Source organism: Dreissena polymorpha, chromosome 12, assembly GCF_020536995.1.
Source record: "Dreissena polymorpha isolate Duluth1 chromosome 12, UMN_Dpol_1.0, whole genome shotgun sequence".
NCBI lineage: Eukaryota > Metazoa > Mollusca > Bivalvia > Myida > Dreissenidae > Dreissena > Dreissena polymorpha.
In genome coordinates, this window is record NC_068366.1 from 12,360,402 (window position 1) to 12,384,881 (window position 24,480).

General features: G+C 34.9%; 4 protein-coding genes across 27 annotated transcripts in view; 1 reads left to right on the forward strand and 3 right to left on the reverse strand.

Moving 5' to 3' along the window:
• The window catches only part of LOC127853540 (sushi, von Willebrand factor type A, EGF and pentraxin domain-containing protein 1-like), a 46,822-nt gene extending 35,522 nt beyond the window's left edge, over positions 1-11,300 (reverse strand). For 22 of the 23 annotated variants that reach the window (XM_052388113.1, XM_052388120.1, XM_052388114.1 and 19 more), the window contains exon 1: positions 11,152-11,300. In XM_052388113.1, coding sequence (XP_052244073.1) covers positions 11,152-11,245 — 94 coding nt within the window. In that variant the 5' untranslated portion in view covers positions 11,246-11,300. Of the gene's footprint in view, positions 1-9,171; positions 9,331-11,151 lie in introns of all 23 variants that reach the window. The other variant, XM_052388098.1, reaches the window with a different exon arrangement.
• On the forward strand, positions 73-5,435 carry LOC127853543 (uncharacterized). Its single transcript, XM_052388122.1, has 4 exons — positions 73-447; positions 2,079-2,218; positions 2,785-2,882; positions 3,881-5,435. Exons 1-4 carry the CDS (start codon positions 232-234, stop codon positions 4,960-4,962), a joined length of 1,536 nt encoding a protein of 511 aa, XP_052244082.1. The 5' UTR covers positions 73-231; the 3' UTR covers positions 4,963-5,435.
• On the reverse strand, positions 2,702-6,719 carry LOC127853544 (uncharacterized). 2 transcript variants are annotated; one of them, XM_052388123.1, is made up of 4 exons: positions 6,361-6,719; positions 5,475-5,708; positions 5,047-5,197; positions 2,702-3,694 (listed from the first exon to the last, which is right to left on the reverse strand). In XM_052388123.1, exons 1-4 carry the CDS (start codon positions 6,648-6,650, stop codon positions 2,891-2,893), a joined length of 1,479 nt encoding a protein of 492 aa, XP_052244083.1. In that variant the 5' UTR covers positions 6,651-6,719; the 3' UTR covers positions 2,702-2,890. The 2 variants fall into 2 exon arrangements, with proteins under 2 accessions (XP_052244083.1, XP_052244084.1); XM_052388124.1 differs by lacking the exon at positions 2,702-3,694 and having other exon boundaries at positions 5,029-5,197; positions 6,361-6,665.
• A 3,311-nt stretch (positions 11,301-14,611) lies between the features above and the next one.
• The window catches only part of LOC127853909 (sushi, von Willebrand factor type A, EGF and pentraxin domain-containing protein 1-like), a 28,625-nt gene continuing 18,756 nt past the window's right edge, over positions 14,612-24,480 (reverse strand). The window contains exons 11-26 of the mRNA XM_052388711.1: positions 23,250-23,444; positions 22,677-22,871; positions 22,108-22,299; positions 21,540-21,734; positions 20,829-21,029; positions 20,323-20,517; positions 19,748-19,915; positions 19,130-19,267; positions 18,560-18,694; positions 18,094-18,219; positions 17,635-17,756; positions 17,002-17,334; positions 16,474-16,675; positions 15,936-16,105; positions 15,429-15,550; positions 14,612-15,278 (exon numbers count right to left, since the gene is read on the reverse strand). Coding sequence (XP_052244671.1) covers positions 14,879-15,278; positions 15,429-15,550; positions 15,936-16,105; positions 16,474-16,675; positions 17,002-17,334; positions 17,635-17,756; positions 18,094-18,219; positions 18,560-18,694; positions 19,130-19,267; positions 19,748-19,915; positions 20,323-20,517; positions 20,829-21,029; positions 21,540-21,734; positions 22,108-22,299; positions 22,677-22,871; positions 23,250-23,444 — 3,089 coding nt within the window. The 3' untranslated portion in view covers positions 14,612-14,878. The remainder of the gene's footprint in view (positions 15,279-15,428; positions 15,551-15,935; positions 16,106-16,473; positions 16,676-17,001; positions 17,335-17,634; positions 17,757-18,093; positions 18,220-18,559; positions 18,695-19,129; positions 19,268-19,747; positions 19,916-20,322; positions 20,518-20,828; positions 21,030-21,539; positions 21,735-22,107; positions 22,300-22,676; positions 22,872-23,249; positions 23,445-24,480) is intronic.

The window sequence follows — 24,480 nt, forward strand, 5'->3', positions numbered from 1 at the left end:
TAATATTTTTCAGTTGAGTTGTATAGAGGTCAAAAACAGATTGCGCCATTGGTAAAATCAATGCGTAATTGACCTTTCGACAGCCGAATGATTGACAGGCTTATTAACCAATCAGATTACAGCATAGTTCTGGACAACACACAGTCCGTTTCTATCCGCCATTTTGTCCGTCAAACTCGCCGTTGACGGGCACACAAGCTCTTACGCTATTCTGTGTTTTAAACAAAGAAAATGGTTAAAAGGTGCTGTTATGGCACTTGTAATTCAGACACAAGGTATCCAGAACGGTTAATAGATGGAACTACGTTTATTCCATTTCCTAAACCGGGTACAAGTCTTGAAAAATGCAAACGTTGGATTCGTCTTTGTGGTCGTCCACACGAACAGCTTAATCTCGAAATATTAAGCGATCGCCCGAAAGCAAAACACGTCTACGTTTGTTCTAAGGTATTGTATATTTGTTCTTACTTGGTGTAAATCCCAGTTGTGTTATCCTAAGATCCTATGCTGTTGGTACCAACAGAACACTGCGCATTTCACTTGCAGTTTGACCCATATGAAAGCAGGGTCAAATCTACATGCAAAATACATAGTGCTTGCTGTCTCTGTGTTTTCGATGTTTTAGTTGATCCTGCTTTGTGTATTACCATGTTCCGAAAGTGTCAAAATTCAATAGTTTTCGCTCCAGGCAATTTGTATAGAAACGGTTTACAGCTTTAAATACATTTTGAATACTTCCGACGATTGATGAGCCATCGAATCCCTCCCGCGAATCCCATGTTTTATGCATCTTTTTCGTGCCATAAAAGCCTTTTAAGCTCGTTTGATTATCCGCATACTTGAAACTTTATCTACCCACAGTGCAATTCTTTGTAGGGTTAACCCTTTGCATGCTGGGAAATTTGTCGTCTGCTAAAATGTCGTCTGCTAAATTTCTAAAATTAGCATTTTCTTCGATTTTTGTTCAAAGAATACTATCAGAATAGCAAACAGTTTGGATCCAGATGAGACGCCACGTTCTGTGGCGTCTCATCTGGATCCAAACTGTTTGCAAAGGCCTTCACAACTCGGTTCCCGCACTGTAAGGGTTAAATCTGCTGACTCATCGATCGGGAAGACTATATTTATTTTTAGATGCAAGAACCTCTTTATTTATAGGTCCCTTTATGTCTGTTTGTGACATGAGTTTCATCTAACTTACAGGCAAAAAGGGGGTTCGTTTCTTTTAGTGCTATGTTTTCCAGCATTTCTTCCCCTAGTGTAGTGACTGTGTGGGGGCAACAACCAGTTAGCTCAGTCAGTAGAGCACTGTGTCTAGTGTTAATGTGGTCGTGGGTTCGAGCCCAACGCTGGGTGCAATTTTTCCTCTCATAATCACTTGACTACCAATGTTTTGGGTCACTACCAGTTTTCTTGGTCTCAACCAGTTTTGCGACCAACAAACATTTGCCTGAGTGTACCAGCTTGAACTTCAGTCCCAACAACATAGGCTAACATTACAGTCCCAACAACATAGGCTAACATTGAACGATAATTATTCTCAACAAGTAAAGAAAAGATTAGATTTAAAAACCCATTCGTTTGTTTAACTTGGAGTTTCCGGAGCCACACTACCAGCGATAACTCAACAATATATCTTGATCTAGCAGGGGCGTAGCTGCTATTAGGCACAGATGACCTGGTCCTACAATGTTTGTTTGAAACATACAAAAAAACTTGAGAAAAAACAGTAAAATAACAAAGAACAGGCCATAGTCTTAAATTTTCTTATCTTATTATTTGTCTAGATATGCTTTAAATCTCACCACAGGCGTTAAAGGATTTTACCAAATTCCAGGGGAGGACCCCTCACCCCGTCCTCTGTTTATGTATCATATCCGGGCCTACAGCGCAAAAAATGCACCTGTCTAGTGTCACTGATCTTTTGAGACGACCCTATAATTATCAATAGTCGGTATTGAAATTTCTCAATATGCTACTAATTAAATACGTTTACACAATTCAACATGCCATCTTTGAAGTAATTGTGTTATATTTTAAGATATTTTGATAATATAATTACTTTTTTGTACCCTCAGCATTTTGACAAGGAAAATCCAGATCCAAGGCCAGCTACATCCTATGAGACGCTGACTCCAGTCAGACCACCACCAAAAATCAGGCCATTATCGGAGCCTCCAAGAAAGAAAGCCAGGACTGTACTTACTCAATCTTTCAGGTATGTACAGTATTTGAGTTCTTTTAAGCAAATCCTTTGATTATATGTGAATACAATGTTGATTCTTTCTTCCAAATTAAGTTTTTCTGTGCATGGCCCTCTGGGGCATTATCACACAGGGTGACTCTTGAGGTAGACCAGGCCCTGAGATTATGAAATTTTGAGCATGATCAAGCCAAATGAAACTGAAGAATTTTGGAGTTTGTTTTGCCTCTATTTGAGTTTGTTTTTTATTTGTCAATTAGAACTCGACACGATTGACCAAATTAAATATTGGTGAAGTTGAATACTTCCCAATCGTTTGGAGAAATCCTTGAGTTCGATTTTGCTCGAGTATGCTCAAAGTTTTATAACCTTGTGCCCAGGACTTAAACTGGCTGGTTGGTAGTCATATACAAAATTAAAATCATCAATTCATGGTTGAACAAAACATTTGTTTCTCTTTATGATTATGAATTGGGTAAAAGAAATAACAACAAAATATTTGTATTCATCTAAGAATGCTTCACTATGACTAAAGAATCAAACAATTTTTTTTCTTAAAAAAATGCATTTATATGTTTCAGTTCAAACGAAATGATACATGTATCACCACAGACACCTATAGTTACTGAAACAGTGAGATCTGAGATCCCGGAGCCGCCAACGAATGAGAAGTCGACTGGTAAGGAATTATTTCTTACTCTGGTTCTGTGAATATGCCTTGAAGTGTTCACAATAAAATATACACAATTTTCTTAACAAAGAATTCATGATGGACTCGTCCGGTTCAATTCTTTCAATATAAATGTTGTCATTAATATACACGACAAAGTCGCAAAACTGCAATCCTGACACTAACAACTGGCCCTGCACTTGGAAAAAGTAACTATGTTTTTTTTCTAAAGCAACACTTCCCCCTACTTTTTTCAAAAAGAAATTTGGAACATTTCCATTGAGTATTTCATCAAGGGACAAATTTCTAGCTGAGTAAGGGCACTTCACCTCAACTAGTCCTACTTTCCCATTTTCACAGACAATGGCATCTGGTGAAGCACCTAGAAATGGGAATTTGGAATTTACTATTAATCCAACATCATGCAAGTGGGTGCCAGTCTTGTTAATGTACGTTATTTTCGCAGTTCTCTCATTTATATGGCCATACGTGGTTGCTTTGGAAACAAACTGGCTCCGAAAAAAAGTATTTTTCATGAAGGCGTCATTTATATCCTTCTTCCTATTCATAACTGCCCCAAAGTTTGAAGCGGTCACTCGCTTTTGGCGCTCACTAAACCAGTTCTTAGAACTTGCTTGAAGCCTTGTAGATCTTTCCAGTTCCCTGCTTTCATCAGAACTAAGCCCTAAATCCTGCCAGTGTTGGGCATATTGTTGCAGCAAAACGTGAATTTCCTCATTTAAGGCACGGTCTACAGGCAATGATAAGTTCCCACACCCTGTCTCATTTCGTACTGCATGCACCAACTGCATTAGAGGAGCCTAAAAATACATGCAAGTAATTTAATGAGTCGCGTTCTGAGAAAACAGGGCTAAATGCATGTGCGTAAAGTGTCATCCTAGATTAGCCAGTGCAGTCCGAACAGGCTAATCAGGGATACCACTTAATGCACATGCATTAAGTTCAATTTTATCAGAACAAGACACTAATTTATTTTTCCTTTTCAGAAAGTTTAGGTATGAACATGCTGGCCTTGGCTGCTGAGAATGAGCAACTTAAACGACATTTGGCCAAATTGATACTAGACAAGGAGAACATTCTTCGAAAGGAACAAGACAGCACGTCCAGTCAGGAACCAGCAGTTACCTCCACAAATATTGCTCCAACATTCAGTTGTGAGTCATTGAGAAAAAACACTAAATATGATGAGTTTATATATTACACCGGCCTTAATCATAGTCAATTTGAGGCATTTATGAAATTCATTTTACCTGTGGAGAAGCCATTTTCAATGAAGAAAAACCTGACATGCCTCAAAACATTCAAAATGGAAGATCAACTTTTAATGGTTTTAATAAAGCTCAGACAAAACTTTGACTTCAAGCATATCGGAAAACTGTTTGGCATTTCCATGCAAGATGCAAGCTATATATTCAATAACTGGATTCAGTATATGTTTCACCGTTGTGGATCTGTACCAATATGGCCACATCGAAATACAATAATTGCCAACATGCCTCCTAGGTACAGAGAGGAGTTCCCAACAACGTTGGTAATCATAGATGGCACTGAACTTCGAATTCAAAAACCAAGTTCATTGACCAGACAAAGTCAATGCTACTCAGATTACAAATCATGTAATACTCTGAAAGGACTGGTGGGCATAGATCCACGTGGATCAATAATCTTTTCATCAATGCTATTCGCTGGTTCCATCTCTGATAAAGAACTTACAGCTCAAAGTGGGTTTTTAGACCAGTTAAAAGCACTCATGAAGTGTGGAAAAATTCACGAGGGTGATGGAGTGATGGTGGACAAAGGCTTCAAGATAAAAGATGAGTTGGATGGACTTGGCCTTAACTTAAACATTCCACCATTTGCAACTTCTGGGTTGCAAATGAGTCAGGCAGACATTGCAGCTACTGAGAAAATTGCTCGTCATCGTGTACATGTAGAGAGAGCCATTGCAAGAGTAAAAAACTTTAAAATTTTGTCAAATAGGATTGATCTTAGTTTGTTTGCCACGATTGATCAGATATGGTTTGTGTCTTGCTTTATAACAAATTTTATGGGTTTTTTGATTAAGTAGATCTAATGAATCGACCATGAAATTTATTATAATAGAGTTCTTTAGTTAAATGTCAATGTGGTGGTACTATAACCTTGAACTTACATGGTAAGCAAGTCCACTGCCAACAACTTGATTTCCAAGTGGAGTCTCAACAGTTGGAGTATTCTCATCAATTTCTTCCACTAAGTAAGAGATTGGGCTGCTTGTCAATAGCTGCAGATCTTGAATGTGGTCATTCATTAATTTGACTTTTCTGAAAATATAATTCAATTTATTATATGCTAGGCAGTGAAATCTCAAAAATACCTGTGAAATAAATTCTTATTAATTGCTGTATAATTGTTTGGAGCAGCTGAAAATATTCAGTTGTTTCTAGATCATGACATGTCAATGTTTGTAACTGAATGTAAATACATGACAAATTATGTAGGAATTTTAAAACTTTTATATGTAAACAAGTGTAACTTGATATAAATAAATGACTAATTATTTTTCTTTTTTTATTAATTTTATTTACTACAATACTTTACCGATTGTCTGTAAATTGGGCCATGATTGGTTTCCTTTTTCGACCAATATTAGTTGGACTGGCGAAAATCATGTACGATGCTGGTTCCGCCTTGACTTTTGGTCCACGAGGCTTGTCCCACTGTTGTGGAATACTTGTGGATGACAGTAAAGCAGGAACTTCTTTGTAGCCAGCGATTTTCCACTGCTCAATGGCTGAAACCACAGCTAATGTGTGTGAGCATGTCCCACTTTGCCTGTAAAATAAAAATTATTTTTTTAAAACATTAATTATTTAGAAAGGAACAGTCAATATAAGATTTCAGGGCCGTACGAAGGATTTTTTCACTGGGGGGGCCTGACCGGGAATACTTTTTTAATTTGGCACATTGCATGGAGTCTATTTTATGCTTGTCTACCATACCAAATAAATGTCTTCATATTCTTTTACATATTTTTTTTATTAATTCCAAATTTTCTTGACCCCCCCCCAAATGGCCCTTATAGGCGTCTGTCAGGGAGGAGTTAGTCTATACATGAGGTTTATGGGTTACTTGTCTCATCGAAATCCATGTGTATACAAGGTGATAAGAAAACGTTGCCTAGGGGGCAAATCTCAACTGGCTAATCCCTTTGTTATCAGTGTCAATAAAACATCTGCTCTTTTGCATTGAGGGAAAGTGGATTGTGGATCCTTTAATGATATGACAATTTGCAGTGGGCCCATTGTTTTACAATTCTCATAACTCGACAGCAAGCTGGGGGCCCATGGCCTGGGTACGGGCCTGGATTTGTTGACAGTTTCATTAGGTCGCGAAAATAAATGACAATTTGAAAATAACAATTTACTGGCACTGCGCTTACACTGAAAAGCTTTTAAATAAAAAATGAAAGCAATAGAAAAGTTACCCTTGTTTGCAAGAACAGTACGCATCGACGATGCATTTGTTTAGCGGACTGATGTCAACATCAACAACATGTCGGTTTTCCAGTTTCCTCTGGCTTGGATATATTTCGCCCCGCAAATGAACTTTCTCGCCATGTTCTAACGTTATACTCAGTTTTTCCAGATAGCAGCCACTAACAAACGCCTTCGCCTTTTGTTTCTTCCTCAATGACAGTTCGCATTTCAAGTAATTTGGACCGAAATCGTCGGGAATATCCTCCAGCGTACCGATTCGCGTAGCCATTTTTATCATTTTTATGACGGACTTCGGCGGAGTGACCTCCCTTGAAATCGGGGGGGCGTGGCTTCACTCTCGCTGTCGAAAGGTCAATTAAGTTCGTTTACATAGTGAAGACGAGTTCTGACGTTACCAATATTTTTTTTATCGCCAGTAGCGGTAGAACAAAATACATATACGCCGATTGCCGTTGTTAATGATATTTCTTTTGTGAATTATATTTTTAAAGCAATATTCAAATCTGTTAAAGGAAAGGCAAAACAGTCTATATGAGATTAAAATACACCTTTTTTAATTTAATGGTAACAACTATACTCATTTTATGTTATTTAAAACGTGGCACCGATATACATTATAAGTTTTCTATCCGATTTGATAGTATACGCGAAAACTTATAAAACAAAGATAGTTATTGTAAAACAAACAAACAGAAATCAAATAAACACACAATTACCCACACTTTGATTACTAGTCGAATCCAACGCACAGTCGAATAATTATAATAATTCAGGGGTTGGTTAAGGGTAAGATCTAGGATAACCTATGTGTCAGTTTAGAGTGTATTGTTAATTTGTCCAATTGGCATGAAGCCATGTTCATTTGTTAAATATTTTTGTTTATGTGGACATTTCAGAAAGTCACCAAATATAATTAACTATAAGCAGGGTGCTGCACAATACTATCGCGCTTTTAATCTCTATTATATGTATTTAAATTTGCAAACATAAAACACATTTATCACACAGCTGTTATAAGCAGACACATTATTAAAACAAATAATAAACATGTACTCGAACTTGGCATATACAACGATTCAGTTGAACTTAAAGTGGTAAAATTACTATTTAATGTTACTTTTAACAACACTATACATGTAGTATTAATTGAATTAACTATTTTATTAAAAACATATACGGGTATAAAAAATTTATATTTACGTGCACTGCTACTTATTTACCACTTTACATAAAAAAAAATGTTGTTATGTTAAATCGCATGTTTCTTATACCGTTGAGCATTATGATATGGTTTAATAGCATGTTGAGATAATTCTAGGCAACTTGTTGATATTATTTGAAAATTTAATTTCCCATCACAAATGTTATGCAGATCAATATTGTCGTGATTATTGCTAAAGATCATGATACAAAATTAGAATTATTTTACAAAACATGTACTTGTAATAAATGAACAATATATATATATATATATATATATATATATATATATATATATATATATATATATATATATATATATATATATATATATATATATATATATATATATATATATATACAGTAGAAACCCTCTTAACCGGATCCTTTCTATACCGGAATCCTCTCTAAACCGGACAAATTGTCCGGTCCCAATTTTTTTCCTATAAAACCATGCGTAAAATATCTCCTCAAGACCGGAATCCCCTCAATTCCGAATACCGGTCATTCTTTGGATCAAAATTAGGTTATTCCATACGTAATTGTACCTCTCTAAGCCTCTCACGGTTGATTTATCGCACCTCAGACCTAGTGTCAACAAGTTGTGAATAGCGGATTAAAGACGCGTGAAATTGATAAAGGTGGTCGAAAAATTTGCAAACTGTAAATATCGCAAAACAATTTAAAGATACTAGTCCTGTGATGTACATATCGATCAATAGAGATGATAATACTGATTATAATAACTGATAACAAACAAAGAGTTCTTAAGTGTGTTTTTTTTTTGATGTAGGAAGCCATTCAGGCTATGATAAACACGATGAAGAAGACTTTTATGCGTGGTAGATGTTTAAAAAAACAGGTCGTTCTTGACATGTGTTTCAGTGTAAAAAAGGAACTAACAAATGCATAAATATACCATTGTTTGTATTTTAGGCTGCACTGTTTGATTTATGTTGTGCTTTGAAACAACAGATTAAGTGACATGTATTGTTATTATGTGATGAAGTATGAATGAATGTTATATGTAAATAAACTATTACAATTTGCTAAAAGTGTTTTTTCCCCAAATTAGACTATGTAATTGACCTTCTGAAAGTAAAATATTCAATGTCCCCTTTAAACCGGAATCCTCTCTAAACCGGAATTTCCTCTCGGTCCCGGGGATGTCCGGTTTAGAGGGGTTTCACTGTACATTTTCTGTATGTGTAAATTAATTAAGTAATTCCTGGTACGCTGAGGATTTTAGAGCAAACTGAACTGTTATAGCTTTTGTTTAGCGTACCTTTTCAGTTGTTGATTTTTGGCCTGTATTAAATATGCAATTAATAAATTACATTTAATAAATTCTTATCGAATGCTGGGAAGTTTTACTCCGTTTTTTCCTCGGATCATTCACATACATTTGTGGAATGAACAATAATTAATTACGTTTAGAAAACACGAAAATAGTACGTGTTAATGATAACAAGCCATGTACTTTAAACATTTCTTCCATTTAAACGTATACTACAACCTTTTTAAAACTGCAATGTCTTGATTACACTATTAATAATTTAACGATACATCAACTTAAGTTAGAAAAACAAACAACATACCAAAAAGGTCAATGCAGTTGGATAAATTTAATCCGGAAAACAGACACATCAACATACGTAACATGATTGCCCCAATGATGTCTGCACGCAATACAAATACTTTCGGAAACGTGGAATGTCCTTATCTTTGATTCGTGTTCCATTCGATGACGTACTCAACTGTCCACATATGGAAAGTAAAGACGAATTGTATTTCATAGGCGTAAGCGTCGAATTGTACCTCCGGTGCATACGCTGCATTTAGCGCGATTTTAATTATGATAAATCTCGGACGCACTCGCGGTATCCCCTAACTTTTATAAAATTATTATACAACAAATGTTAATAGATATTGGCATTTTCTTAAGTTTGTCACTAAATGCCTTTGATTGATAGCGGTAAATATCGTACAAACCTAAAGTAGCCTATACCTAAAATACAATACATGAACAATAAAATACACAGAAGAAAGTTAACCTCCATCGAGATATGCATTGAAAAGCGACTGTATTGATATCTCGGCCATCAGTACTATTATATTTTAACATGAATTAAACTTTCAACAGTAAAGGCTATGCATTTTTATTAGAAGTTTAAGAAACAACAGATATACTAAAGTACTTTATCGTGTGACGTTCGTATTTGGTAAATTTCAATTGATATGTGCTCATACACGATCATGTATTTTTAGTTTTTGTTGAACATTTTATCTTATTTAGAGTTTCTGTAATTAACATTCGGCTTCTTTAAAATACATTTACACTTAAAACGTCTATCGAGTCGGGGAACAATACAGAACCCTTAAAATGCGGATCACAATTAAATGGTTTCATTCGGATTTAAACAACGTTAATATAACGGTATACCGTAAGGGCCATCCTGTTTAAACAATACAAGCCATAGAGCGACAATGCGATAGCGCGATAGTAAGATAGCGACAATTCGATAGTACGATTGCGACAAAGCGATAAAACGATGGCGACACTGCGAAAATACGATGGCGACAATGCGACAACGCGATAGTCCGATGGCGACAATGCGACAATACGATGGCGACAGTGCGATAATGCGATGGCGACAGTGCGAAAGTACGATGGCGGCAATGCGAAAATGCGATATTGCGATAATACGATGACGACAGTGCGACAATACGATGGCGACAGTGCGATAGTACGATAGCGACAATGCGACAATGCGATATTGCGATAATACGATGACGACAGTGCGACGATACGATGGCGACAGCGCGATAGCACGATGGCGACAATGCGATAATATGATGAAGAAAGTACGACAACGAGATAGTACGATGGCGACAATGCGATCGTATGATTGCGACAATGCGATGATACGATGGCCACATTACGATATAACTATCGCATTGTCGCCATCGTACTATCGCGTTGTCGCAATGTCGCCATCGTACTATCTCATTGTCGCCATCGTACTATCGCGTTGTCATACTGTCGTCATCGTATTATCGCATTTGCGCCATCGTACTATCGCATTGCCGCCATCGTACTATCGCACAATCGCATTGTCGCCCTCTGGAATTTAATGCGTAACCTCGATGGCCTTACTGTATTCCGTATAATATAGATATGTTAATATGTTCTGCATTATCAGCATTAATAGAAAGCTTAGTTTAAAGCAAGTGATTTACATTATTATAAAATATCCTTTTGAAAAATAAATTCCACCGTTAATACAACATGAAGAAGCAATTCGTCGGTGTCACAATGATTGCGTTTTATAGCAAGAAAAATATATTCTTCTTTTTAATTGCATTTATCGTTTAAATTATTAATGTTTCTTTCATTTTAGGTAAAATAGTAAATAAACCAAAACTAATTATGTTTAGACCAATATCCATGGCGACTGACATGCTTATGTTCATTCTTAACTGTTTTTGTACTGGCTCAATGTATTAAATAAGTAAACTTACTTAAGAATATTTTTGACAAAAGCTGATTACGGAAAATGTAAGATCTAAAAAATTACCGTTATTCTCTGCATTAGATGATGCGCTACAGAAAACCCCTATGTATATCGCGACTAGAAATGCTGACATCGTTGTCGTCTTGACACTCGCCATAACACAATTGTCACATTGTCATCGGTGAAATTGATTCGTGTTATCTTATCTTAGACTATTCACCACAAACTCTCTGAGTAACGAGATCTGGTCATGGTTTTGATTAAGATTGCAGAGCTGTCTTTTAAACATTGCCAATTAAATGCAGTCGACAGACAGTATTTTCGTATGTCATAACCTTTATAAACTAAAGTGTGTTCCATTTGAATGAATATTCATTTAAAAAATCTCTAAAAGCCAACTTACTATTTTGAGTTAAATGTATGCAACATATATTATCAAGGTTTCTCTGATATAAAAAGTTGCAGAATAAATGTACACATTCACAAGCCGCTTTTGTCTTCCGTTCGCAGGAATGCCAACATGCAACATGCATCTTTACCTAAAAGATGTTTTGTATCTATGATTGTTATATTATTTGATATTGTCTTGCAAACTAAATGTCCTTATCCGACCAACGTTAAGTTTAACTTAAGCATTATATTATTAAGGAGACATCGCCCGAACGTTAAGCCGTCGGTTGTCAATTTTACACGTTCGGCGTGTCTTTATTTCTTAAGCATTATATTATTAAGGAGACATCGCCCGAACGTTAAGCCGTCGGTTGTCAATTTTACACGTTCGGCGTGTCTTTATTTCAACAGTTGATGGGTTCACAATAAGAATGGCATTTAGATGCGACACAGTTTGAGGTATTGCAGAACCTACGTGAAATGCATATCGATTTAGATGACATGCAAGGGTACAAGAAATGCGAGTAATACGCATTCCGAAAACATGACAACGTTCCTGTCTGCACATTCTACCCATATCTTCTATTTATAATGTTCATACGCCATGGGTTGCAATGCATCCCAAGACCAGAGACTTCCGATGCCCCCACCCCCCAATAGGAATCGAGCTCGCCATTCTTATATACTCTCCTGACTTAAACAAACCATGCGTATAACAACACCGTGTCAAATTATACACCAATATACACAAACATCCAATTCTAAAGTTGTATTCAGTGATCTTATTTACGAGCATTTCTCTCTGTGTTTAAGCAAGTAAAATATCCTGTCCTGAACTTTCTTTAGGTCAGCTGTAGATTACAATACAATGTACTGGTTATCAATTTTACTGTATAAAATGTATTTAATAAGATGAAATTGGCGACAGTCTTGGCGCAACTTTATTTCCGTGGTCAATCAATTATATTAATATCTTTATTTAAAATTCTGATGAGAAAGAATTAAAATACACTTTAGCGTCCTATGTATACATCGCAAATGCGCGAGATCTTCGTGCCTGTTTTTGAAAGCAAAATACATATACATTGGAGTTCGCGTTGATCTTGTTTTAAATGTATATGCTCTTTTGCTTCAGTAGGACGTGTCTTACGTATCGTGTGTTTCTTTCTCAGTCATCTCCTGATTAACGTCAGTTTCTGAATATGGTCCTATATAAAGTTAGTGTATTTTTGTCATTTCAATCGGTTGCATTTCTGCATTTTTCAATATAAAATAAATACGTATTGTACATGTTTGCTTACAAATGATATTGCTTTTTAAAAATCACCGGGGAAAACTCAGACACAATCGGACATTTTCAATTTCAACATATTAACAATATTAAACAAATTTGTTATGTAAAACATCAGTCACTTTTAAACGTAACTTAATGCAGTTGTCACAAGTGCAAGATGATTTTTTGGATAGAATGAAATTTAAACGGCAATTTTCCCAAGTAAAGCTTGGTTTACGAAGTGCATGAAGGCAAGGTGGCACAAGTAGGTGCGGAGCTTCCCTCTTAAGGATTGTATTTAATTGAGATACAACATCTACGATATGGTAAGTTCATATGTAGATAATCATTGAGATGGAACGGCGCGAATGGTCGCCGTTTTGTCATACGTCGGAATAATATTATTTTTTAACAAAGGATATGTATAGAATAATTGATTGCTGAAATACAAAGCTACAGATGCTAGAATTGAGTGTGGCAACATCCGAGACGGATGCTATCTCTGACATTTCAAGTTTGTGCCGAGCTGGTTGGTCGACGAAATGATTATTCTTTAAAAGTCTCGTTCTTAACCGTTACGAGTCTTCAGAAGTTTAACTTGTCAAAATAACTCGGTGTATTGTATACACTTAGACGAATTTGAGATGTTCCCTGTTTAAGCCTCATTCTCTGCTCTCGGTGTTCGTTCTCAGGTATCTTTAATACGTCCATTTCAAAACATGCTTAAATCAAGAAGAAACACTTTACTTTTAAAAATATAATTTCCATTTTGTTTCTTATCGCAATATTCCAATTTTCATATTTATCAATACAATCAAGATTGTTGGCGTCAAGAAGCTGTGTTAGGCATCAATAAACATATATGATCATATATTTTCCATCCAAGTAGACGACTATTCGTGAATAACAATTTATGATTAATAACCTATCGAGTACTCTGTTTCCTTATTTTCTTCAAATTACATTGATAATGTACGTTTGGTGTATGCCATGGTGTGAATTGCCAGAAAGGTGTGACATTTTGATGCTAGTTTTGCGCTGTAAAATATGTTGTTATCGTAGTACTAAATGGGCCATGACGAAAGTTGCTTTGGATATATTTTAGGTTTGTGTAGTTAGTGTTCTTTTTGTAAATCGTACGTCAGCGTGCTTAGATTAATATAAGTTTACTATAATGAAAATGTGCAATCGTCGGATATGGTGTTATTGTTGTATTTTTCACATATTTGAGGACATAATATGTTAAGAGTTTCATAGGTCAGTGGTAGTTACTTTTTCAGGCTGCACAACTGATTGCCATTTTGTTGCTCTGTCTGACGTGAATATAATTGTCAATTGCTAGAGAATAGCCAAGGCAGATTTATTATTTTTAGAAAAAAGAAAGGTAAAACAATCACGTCGGTTTAATCAATAATACAAAATGATGAATTCTAACATACATGAATATTTTATTGCTAAGTTCAATAACGTGTACGTTTTATGTAATCACAATTATAGAAGGTTTCATATGACGAGTATGTTTATTTAATTAAGGTATACAAGTAGGGATTAATGTAACTATTTTGATACAACGCATTAAAAGCAACTTGATAACACAAATGACATCGAAAGTCTTGCCGTTAAGAATGTAAATACCATAAAACCTTAAATGAATTAAAGCAGCAATTGATGAGCGATTTGTACAATGTGTACGTGACAGGCTCTTAATGAGGGGCAGATAATTATAAATACCCTTACACTTACACACTTCATTATAAACATTAGTGTGTTCATTTCGCCCGATCTTTAGTTTATTACTAAATGAAACAATACGCGGCACAATCGAGCACTAAGTATTGAATTCAATAAAGGGAGAAGACGTTTTAAAATTGAAAATAATGTGTATATATTACAACCTTTTCTGATTAATATGTCAACACACGATGTTAATACTGGTATCATCATCACACAATACACACACTACACTAACACTGCAACATGTTCTATATGTATGGAAACAATAATGTTTATGACTGGAAAAAATCACCACATACATTTCTTCAAACTTACACGCTACTGCACACAAATTATGCAATACGTCAATTCATGTCAAGTTATATGATTACCTTCGGGAAAAATCATATTTTTTTATCCGAACCCAAACATCTTTTTCAGATTTCTGTACATAGTCATAAACATGGACACGTTATTAATACTGTCAACATTTGATATGGATTTTCTCTGCTCACCATCACTTTGTACATTTCTCACGACCCGATTTCGAGGATTCGTTGCTAATTTCTCCACATCCACCGACACGTCTTTAATTTGTGGAGTGTCTTTCTTGTCCTCCAGTGGTATCTCATCGCTGATCGTGTATCTGGAGCAGTCATCAGGCGGATTGATCTGCTGGTACAAGTGACAGTATTTCTGGCTGCCCTCAGGAGAGCAGCACTGGTAGTAGCCTTCCTGGAGGAGTGATGCAATGGTGGTGTTCTCAAACTCCGCTGCTACAGCCCCCGGATACTGAGACTGTAGTTTGCTGAACCTGAAAACACGTTATTTTCAAAGTAACAGTTAAAAACACGGATTGAACAATTGAAACACAAGACACACAACACAATATGAACACACGGATGTCGCCTGAATTAAACAAATTCCTAATATAATTTTACTTAAATTAAAAATGTTAACTAACATGTAGCAGCATCTCTGTTTGATCCCGTAGGCGCTGAAGAACCAGGACTCGTAGCATGTCGTGTGGGTGAACTTGGTTCCAATACCAGGTAATATCTCATCTTTCCGAGTAAACGTGTAATCCTAAAACATATAACAATACAAAGGATGAATACGGCCACCAGTTTATATCTGCCCCGTGGTCTATGTTTATAAGCTAAATGAACGAAATACTAAATAATGAAGTTCGTGGATATTATGACACTTAGCACAAATGGATAAACATATGCTTGTAGTAGGTCTTTCATACAGGCAATCCTATTTAAAAATAGCATACAAAGGAGAAAATGGCCTATAAGTAATGCTCTTCTATTTGTTACTGTATATAAACACACTTCACTTAAACCTAGTAATTGAATAAATATAGTTAATTGTACGAAATAAATTATCAATAATAGTTAATATGTAATTCTTGAATGAAGCTGAAATCATACACAAATTAGAGCTAACACACTATTGAATGTCATACCTCTAACATAAGCACCTCTTGGCAGGGGCATGGTAATGCATACACAAGCTGTTCTGTTATCCAGCTCTTTAATGTGCGGTTATTTTCCTTCACAAACTGCAAACATCTGGTCTCATTCCACATTGAGGCGGTTATAGTTGTAACGTTATACAGCCATCGGCCCGGGAATCCTATGCAAAAGACACTTTTATCAAATTATAACTTTAAAATGATGATAACAAACTTACTGAGTAATTAACTATTGAATAAAACCAGACGGCCTTTTCCAAACGTTACCATATATCATATTTCTATCCGAAACCATAGCCTATTTAGTCAATAACTTAAGCGCACTTGTATTTGTTTTTGTAACAAAAAATAAAGGTTATATTGAAGATTTAATATCATTTTTTTAAACTGTAGTATTGCTATAAAATCCTTACAAGTTTCCTGAAGTTGCGAGCTGTTTATATCTGTATTTAGTCTGATCAGATTACAATATAAACACTCTTCATGATAATATTCATTCTCCGAATATTGAAGTGGTCTCATAAATTACCCGGGTAAACGTTTGATTCCTTATTTAGATTTGTAAAGTTGTTTCTTGTTGACAGAACGGATGCGGAATAGTCCAAATGCGTGAAACCACTTGCAACAGGTACTTCCGTTAGTGGTCTTATGCTGAATTGTTCTCTGTCGTAGTTGAACATAATGTACGTGTACATACCATCTGTAACTAATATGACTTGCATGGAAAGGTTCTGTAAATACAATAGCAAAATTCATATATACATAGAAGTGGATGTGCTGAAAATAAACCATGCATTTTTTTCAGTAAAAAAACATTACACTTGCATCTTCGAACGAACTGTAATTAACTTAAATGTTTAATTGTGTTTTCTTTTTAAACGAAAGTACACTAATTTCTGTCTGATTATGTTCAGTGTTAAATGACTTATAATTCGAAAAACGTCAAATGATAAGTTATAACAAAAAGCGAGCAGAAACTGGTGTACTGGTGTTATGGGCACAGTTAGGTCATTCATAAATGTAAAAAATATCGATTAAAACATTATTTGTAATTAACCTGATGAGTGACGAGTTCATATCCGGGTTCGTAAGGCGAGTGAATAGTAACGTGTTTCCACGTGGCGACCAGGGCCACACTGACATTAAACTCAGTCTGGTTGGTGTATTGGCGAATGAGGTCCTGGATTTTCACCACGTCAGACTTGTCTTTGTCAGTCAACACGTGAATCCAAAGACCACCATTTGATATATTTCGGCTGTCAATGTTAGTCCATAGCGGGGCAATGACGATATGCTTCTGAATAGCAGCTGTCCATTCGCTGGGAGTTTCGCCCCCATATTGATTGTAAAGTGGCTGGAAGTCGAGAGCGAGGAATCCATCCATGCTTGGCTGGAACACACAACGTTTTTGTTTGAAACATTGATCAATTTAGATAAAGCACAATGTGCGAGCGTCATCCAGAAAGGGTCGGTACACTTCTTTTACATGGTATTAATTTAAATTCAATACTAGCATTTGATGAATACACACGATGTATAAATACGATAGGATGCGACACCAGTTCAAGAAGAATATTAAGATACAAACTTGTAATTTAACATTGTTTAATATCGGTAAGGCTTTGCTTCCATTTGTCTAATATGTAACGTTCATACCATTGGAATTTTATAACAAAAATGGATACACTACCCTGAATAACGTGTAGTATGTTCCAAAGTACGGAAACCTGTTTGGTATTTGAAATGTATCTAAGATTTCGTTGTCACCATTGAATCTTGTACCATTGGTCTCAAATGAAATGATTACAGGCTCTAAAACAATGAGAATCAACATGAACGGATATTCGATTGAAATGATATATTGTGTTCATTAGTCGACCAATGAACATCTTCAAATACATAACCTCAAAGCGACTTAATAAGCAAGGTATATACATGTATAAGCAAGTAGAATATACAATAGATTTTAAAAAGTTAAATTAAAATACAGTTAAATATATCCGATTGAATACAAGTGTGTGACCAATGAAGTTAAAATGAACAGCATATATTGAGTCTACAGTTTTAATCTAAAACAAAACTAATCGACGAAGAATAAATAGGAATCAATTAGTTTCATAACATCTTTAAAACGATATCTGATGCTTACCGAAACAGCCAAGGAAAGCGTTACCCTGCGGGAATTGAGGCGGGCATGAACAGTTATAACTTCCCATTAGGTTTGTACAGTGAGCATGTTTACCACATGGGTGTGGTTCTAAACATTCATTAATATCTGCAAATAATACATTAATTATTAATGTTAAATGACAATATACTCTGTTAGTCTTTGATGTGAAACAGTTTGTGAAATGTGTAGATTAAGAAACAGAAAAATATGTAACTTTGTGTTGTAATGAAAATGATTTCTTAAATGAAAATGACTTATATTCGGGGGAAATATTATTCGATCATACATTACACCGTCTTGTTATGGCAACACGTTAAAATAACATTTAACAACATTGATCTCACCCTTTTTCACATACGCTTCACAGATACAGATGTATACGTTTTGTTCGCATTTACTAAAATACTAACAAGATAGTTAAATCATGAACACAATTCGCCAATACCATTATCACATTTCGTGCCGTTCCATCCCTTGTTGCAAATGCAAATATAGCCACCCTGCAAGTTCACGCATGCGCGCGTTTTGTTGAACCAGAAGCTGCACTGGGTATTCGGAGGGTCTTCGCATTCGTTGTGATCTATAGTAATGTATTGATGTAATACATACCACATAACCCAGCGTTATAGATATTGCACATTGATATAAATCGGTAGTGGAATAGAAAGCTTAAAAAAGGAAACAGCGTTTGCCTCAGCCAAGACTCGAACTGGTTGTTTTTTGTCAACGAGACAGGGTGCATTATGTTTTCAAAGTTATAACCAAACATACCATAATGCTGATAGGTTTTTAATGAAAGGCCATACTTATTTCTAAAATAACAAGACTTATTGTTTTATTTGGATATTAAGTACGTTCAAGATATGCGGTAAATAAGTATAACCTTTTAAAACTAAATAAGGTATCTAAAATTAAAACGATACTCCAAATTTATTATCAAAGAATAAATATGAATGGTCAGTCGAGTATGACTTTATGATATTGATACATCTGAAAATATGTCAATTGATCTCACCTTCACACTTTCGACCTCTGTTCCCTTCTTGATCATCATAACCCTCGATGCACTTGCACGTGTAGCTGCCCTGTGTGTTCGTGCAGTTGGAGTAGTAGTGACAGTCGTTTTGATCGCGCTTCTGGCATTCATCTATATCTATGTACATAGGTACAAATGAAGTCATACTGTACACAATTTTGAACAAAATGTGAATACCAATTTTAATCTTAAACTTGTACTACTACTTCTTCTTCTTTTACTCGATAACGAAGTGATGCTTAAATGAAAGCACAAACTATTCCACAAATAATATGACAGTAAATACGCTGGATTTGTTATTTAAAACAAATTTAATGTGCAAGCTTTTAATTTATTATATTAATTAACGCGTGCACATGAAAGAAAACATTTAGTTTTTTTTACAAATCAATAAACCCTTAATAAGACTTCGAATGATGACACTTAATGGCTTACCTAATATAATAAGTATAACCTCAAAATTCAGCTTGCAACACACGAGAATATTATAAATGGCTATTAATCATAAATGTCAAAATTCTCAAATGCGACAACACATGCTATTTATACAAATTATCCTAATACATTATCAACAAGCGATGTTTGTTAAACAATTACCAGTGCAGTTTGGTGGATTATTATTCCACAGACCACTGCTGTTACACTTCAGAGTGGTTACGTCAACGGTGTGGTAGCCATTGTTACACGTATAGTTTACAGTGCTCTCAAACGTCCAAGATCCACGCGTAACTTTTCCGTTGTTGATGTCATGAGGTTTTCCACAGTCTGAAGGATAATGCATGTTCAGTTTTGGGATCTTAAGTAAGTATCAAAAGAACGGTGAGGAATTATTATTATTATTATTAATACATGTGTAGGTATGACATGCGGCAACAACAATGTTTATGTGTGCAAGAATAGACCCTTAAAGACATAAACAGTAAAATAAGTCGAATCTAATGATAAGTACATTCTAGAACACGTATCGAATGTTAATCTAATAATCAGTTTAAATCTTGGTTAGTTATACATGGCTAATAAATAACCGTCAATTCATTAAGCATATTAATACGAACAAGTAAAAAACAACACTAAAAGTAAACTAAAGGTTTTTCGGCGTGATCCTGTTTTCAATAAAGTGTTAGAAGCTTACGTTATATTTGATATCATAGTGTGCTTTCGCTTCGTTATACCTTTTCTTTCGCATCCATGTGGCACGTCCCAATGGCCGCCATCAGTGCATGGAATGTGTTCGACCGTTTTATTGTTGTCGTTTTGGCCCTGTATACGGTATCCGTCAATACATTGCACTGTGGCAGTTGACTGATACGTTGTGCCGCTCGGAAACGTCACGTTGGCATTTCTTGGGTTCAACTCATTTCCACAATCTTTAAGATAAAGTTATTTTTATATAACAATACACATTGAAACATATAATATGATAACATATGATTCTAAAAATTGAAATAAATGCATACTTGTTATTCAAAGCAAGATTACTTATGTAATGAAGCGTTTGTATTTTGTCATTTTTAAGTCATTATTAACCTTAGAAGATATTAAATAATATAACTAAGATCTTAAAGAAGTGAGAATATGATTTCAGAATTTGTATTACTTTGACTATACCTACTCACATATGTACATTAACCGCATGTTTTTACGGAACAAATTGTAAGCGCGTTTCAAAGTGTTTCACCTTTCCGTTCACAGCCAAATGAAAGTTGCCAGGATCCATTTGAGAGACACTGGATTTGTTCATCAACTTGATGATTGTCATGAAGTCCGAAGAGCCGATACCCGGTAAGGCATGTAACAGTCGCATGGGCCTCGTATAAAGTATTTCCAGATGGTTGGATGCTAACATGGGCGTTGTGTACGGTTACAGCTGATCCGCAGTCTATAATATAACATAATTATACACATAATAAATATGTAACGCATATTTGTTCTAAAGACGATTCTTCTTTTTAGTTAGGGTATTTCAAAATTATCACTAAAGAGTGCCTGTAAATAAGCTAACGCTATTGTTACCATGCAGATTTTTTTATAAATAAAAATTATACCAAACGCATTGAGGGTAAAACTTGTTAAGTCAAAATTGACTGCCTATGCTTGATGAATTTGTGATACAATTTCAAATAGAAACAAAGTAAAAGTACAGTTATATCAATAATAAATCAATAAACACATAACTTAGAAGTCCTGTACTTAAGCAAGAGATCAAAAGCCATTCATTTAGAAACAAGGTAAAACACATGAAATCATAAACACCAATGTATAAAAGGCAGCCGTGTGGATATTTATATTTAATAACTGTTCATTTGAATTGCATAATAAGTTTTATTTTTACGATAGTCACACACAATGGAACAAAACCGTTTCAAAAAAAAATCATATGTTTAAGAACCTTTTCGTTCACACCCTGATGCTTGAGACCATAATCCCGTATCCAGACACTGTATTTCCTCCGATACATTGCCATTCGTGTTACTTCCTGTGGTACGGTAACCCTCTCGACATGTGCTAATTGCTATTGCTTCGTAAAGAGTACCGTTCAAGTAATTAACACTCGCATAAGCGGGTTGTTCTTTGTCTAAACAATCTGGAATTGAACACTCTTTCAATAACATAAATTCTTACTTCCACAACGACATTGAATAGCTCTTAGCGAATTGTAAACCATGTATATTATTCATACGGAATTAAAAACCGTAACTTTCTAACGGAATGGTCATGGTAAAATATGTTTAGTAAATTTTACAGCTTGTACTTGATGGTAAGAAATATTACTTTCAAAACGAAACTTCGTATTCGTATGATAGTGATGTGAATGCGGAGTTCGGTTTTACATGTACAAGTAAACAAAAACAATGGTTACTGAAAACGTATGCAACATTAAAAAACTAACACAATTTATAATGATTATAGTGTAAGTAATACGTACTTGACGTAAGTTATTCATGATGCAAACATACCTTTTCGTACACAACCACTTGGAAGTTGCCATGTGCCCGTAGACTGACACTTCACAGTTTGATTTACGATGTTGTTGCCTTCCGTGCCGTTAATTCTATAGCCCCGGGAGCATCTTATAGAGGCAGTGTCACGGTACAGACGCCCATAATATGTCACATTACCGTGATTAACATCGATATCCGTTGGACATTCTAAGAGACAGACACACACTGACTGGATTGAACTATATCGAATACATATAATAATGATGATGATAAAAATAATAATGATAATAATAATAATAATATAATAATAACAATAATAAGAATAATAATAAAATAAATAATAATAAATACAAACTTAAACTCATACTCATAATTAAAACATAATAATAATGTCAATAATAATAATAATAATAATAAAAATAATAATAATAATAATAATAATAAAAATAATAACAATAATAATAATAATATTAATATTAATAATAATAAAAAGTATTCTTATTATTAAATATTTATAATACCATTACTATGCACTATATTTATATTATAAATTATCATGGTAATAATTATACGACCATCATTACCTTTTTTGATACATCCTTGTGGTTTCGACCAATAACCATTCGCCTGGCATTTTATCTCTTCATCGGTTACGTTATTGTCATGACTACCGTTTATTCGATATCCTTCTTCGCACTGAACAGTTACCGAAGACTCATACCGTGTCTCATTTGTCCAGAGCACAGAAGCGTTATCGTATGACTCTTTTTTACCACAGTCTATAATAAAATGTGAAAGTCATGTATAACTCGCACACATTCGCGCGAAATAATAATAAAATAACAATAACAAAATGCCTGCACGAACATATGTATATGTATTCAAAACGAGTAAACTATAAACGAAGTATCCTACGTAAATTCAAGTCGAAAGTAGTATATTTTGACTAACACATATGCAGCTCTTCGTCAATAACACTTGTTCACAATAACAACATCGTTTGACATTAAATAAATGAACTTTTGTGTTCTGACATCTAAAATACCGGTTTATATATGACTATATGCGTGCACTATCACTTTGTTTGCAAGCATTGACCAAATCGCCTTATTTTAAAGCAATCAATAATTGAAAGAAATAAAGACATGTTTAAATACCTTTCTTTTCACAACCAGCATATTTAGACCAGTTCCCGTAGGCAGTGCACGTTATGTTTTCCGCTGTTAACAAGTTATCGTTACGACCGAATATTCTGTATCCTTCTTTACATTTTACAGTTGCTATGGACTCGTACACTGTTCCGTTCCAGAAAGTTACATTCGCGAACTCGGGCGAAACTTTATCAAAACAATCTGCAATTCAAGGTGCTTATACAAAGTTTACATCATTAACAGAGAGGCATATCATATAAGTTATATTATATAATTAGTCAGCAATCTACGACAAATCTGGGCCGGACGTCTATAACAAGCGCACTGCCGATATTATCGTCCAAGAGCTTTTGCGCCGAGACGCGTTATACAGCTAGGGTCAATTAAAGACGTTCGACCCAGCTCTATGTTATTGTATAAAATACACATTTTCATATTTTGTTACTTCACTAACCAGTGTTCCACACTTTTATGTCCATTCTTCTGAATGTGCAATTAATAACATCTCGGATAACGCAATCTATGTGATGAAACACACGATTTTAAGGTAGACTGCATGTTCGGGGTACCAATTCTGACGTTTTTTGTTGTTTTTGAACAGTAAAGTAATATAAATAAGTTGATTAAATTAGCAGTTAAAGAATCCAAAATATATTTCGGAGTGTGTGTTGTTCAAGCATAATTTGAAAATTTAATAACAATTACATAAATCGATATGACCAGAGAGTAAATCGTGTTTGTTGTAAGAATGGTTAACATTCGATACAAATGTTTTCAAAAATATACTGTCGTCTACATTAAATTCAGATTATTGGATGGACAAATAGAAAATGAAACAGCATAGCGCTTTATTGTATTGTTATTAGTTATCATAAAAGTTATTATAGAGGTAAGCGCCCTGCTTATAATATTTTGTTTGATGACTCATTTTAAATCTTAAGAAGTGTGATTGACCTAATCAACAGTTTCGGTTGTATTCGATACAACAATTTTTCAAACTATGTGCTTCTTTGAAAGAAATTATTTTCAAATATGTGTATATGTTGCTTAATTTTATATATCACCGTTTACTTAGACTGAGCGTGGACATTTTGATCAGTTGTTCTTTGTCGATAGGATTCTTTTCAGATCTAGGAAATCGGATCGGGCCGATATGATCAGATCTTATTTAAAACGGATAAATAAAACATAGTGTGTTACTGGCTATTATGCGAAAATGCAACGGATTATACCCAAC

Coding starts and splice junctions, on each gene's coding strand:
- LOC127853543 (XM_052388122.1), top strand. CDS start 232: ATGGTTAAAAGGTGCTGTTATGGCACTTGTAATTCAGACACAAGGTAT. Junction 2,219..2,784: donor GTACTTACTCAATCTTTCAG/GTATGTACAGTA, acceptor TATATGTTTCAG/TTCAAACGAAATGATACATG. Junction 2,883..3,880: donor AACGAATGAGAAGTCGACTG/GTAAGGAATTAT, acceptor TTTCCTTTTCAG/AAAGTTTAGGTATGAACATG.
- LOC127853544 (XM_052388123.1), bottom strand. CDS start 6,650: ATGATAAAAATGGCTACGCGAATCGGTACGCTGGAGGATATTCCCGAC. Junction 5,709..6,360: donor TACTGTTCTTGCAAACAAGG/GTAACTTTTCTA, acceptor TTTATTTTACAG/GCAAAGTGGGACATGCTCAC. Junction 5,198..5,474: donor GCCCAATTTACAGACAATCG/GTAAAGTATTGT, acceptor TTATATTTTCAG/AAAAGTCAAATTAATGAATG.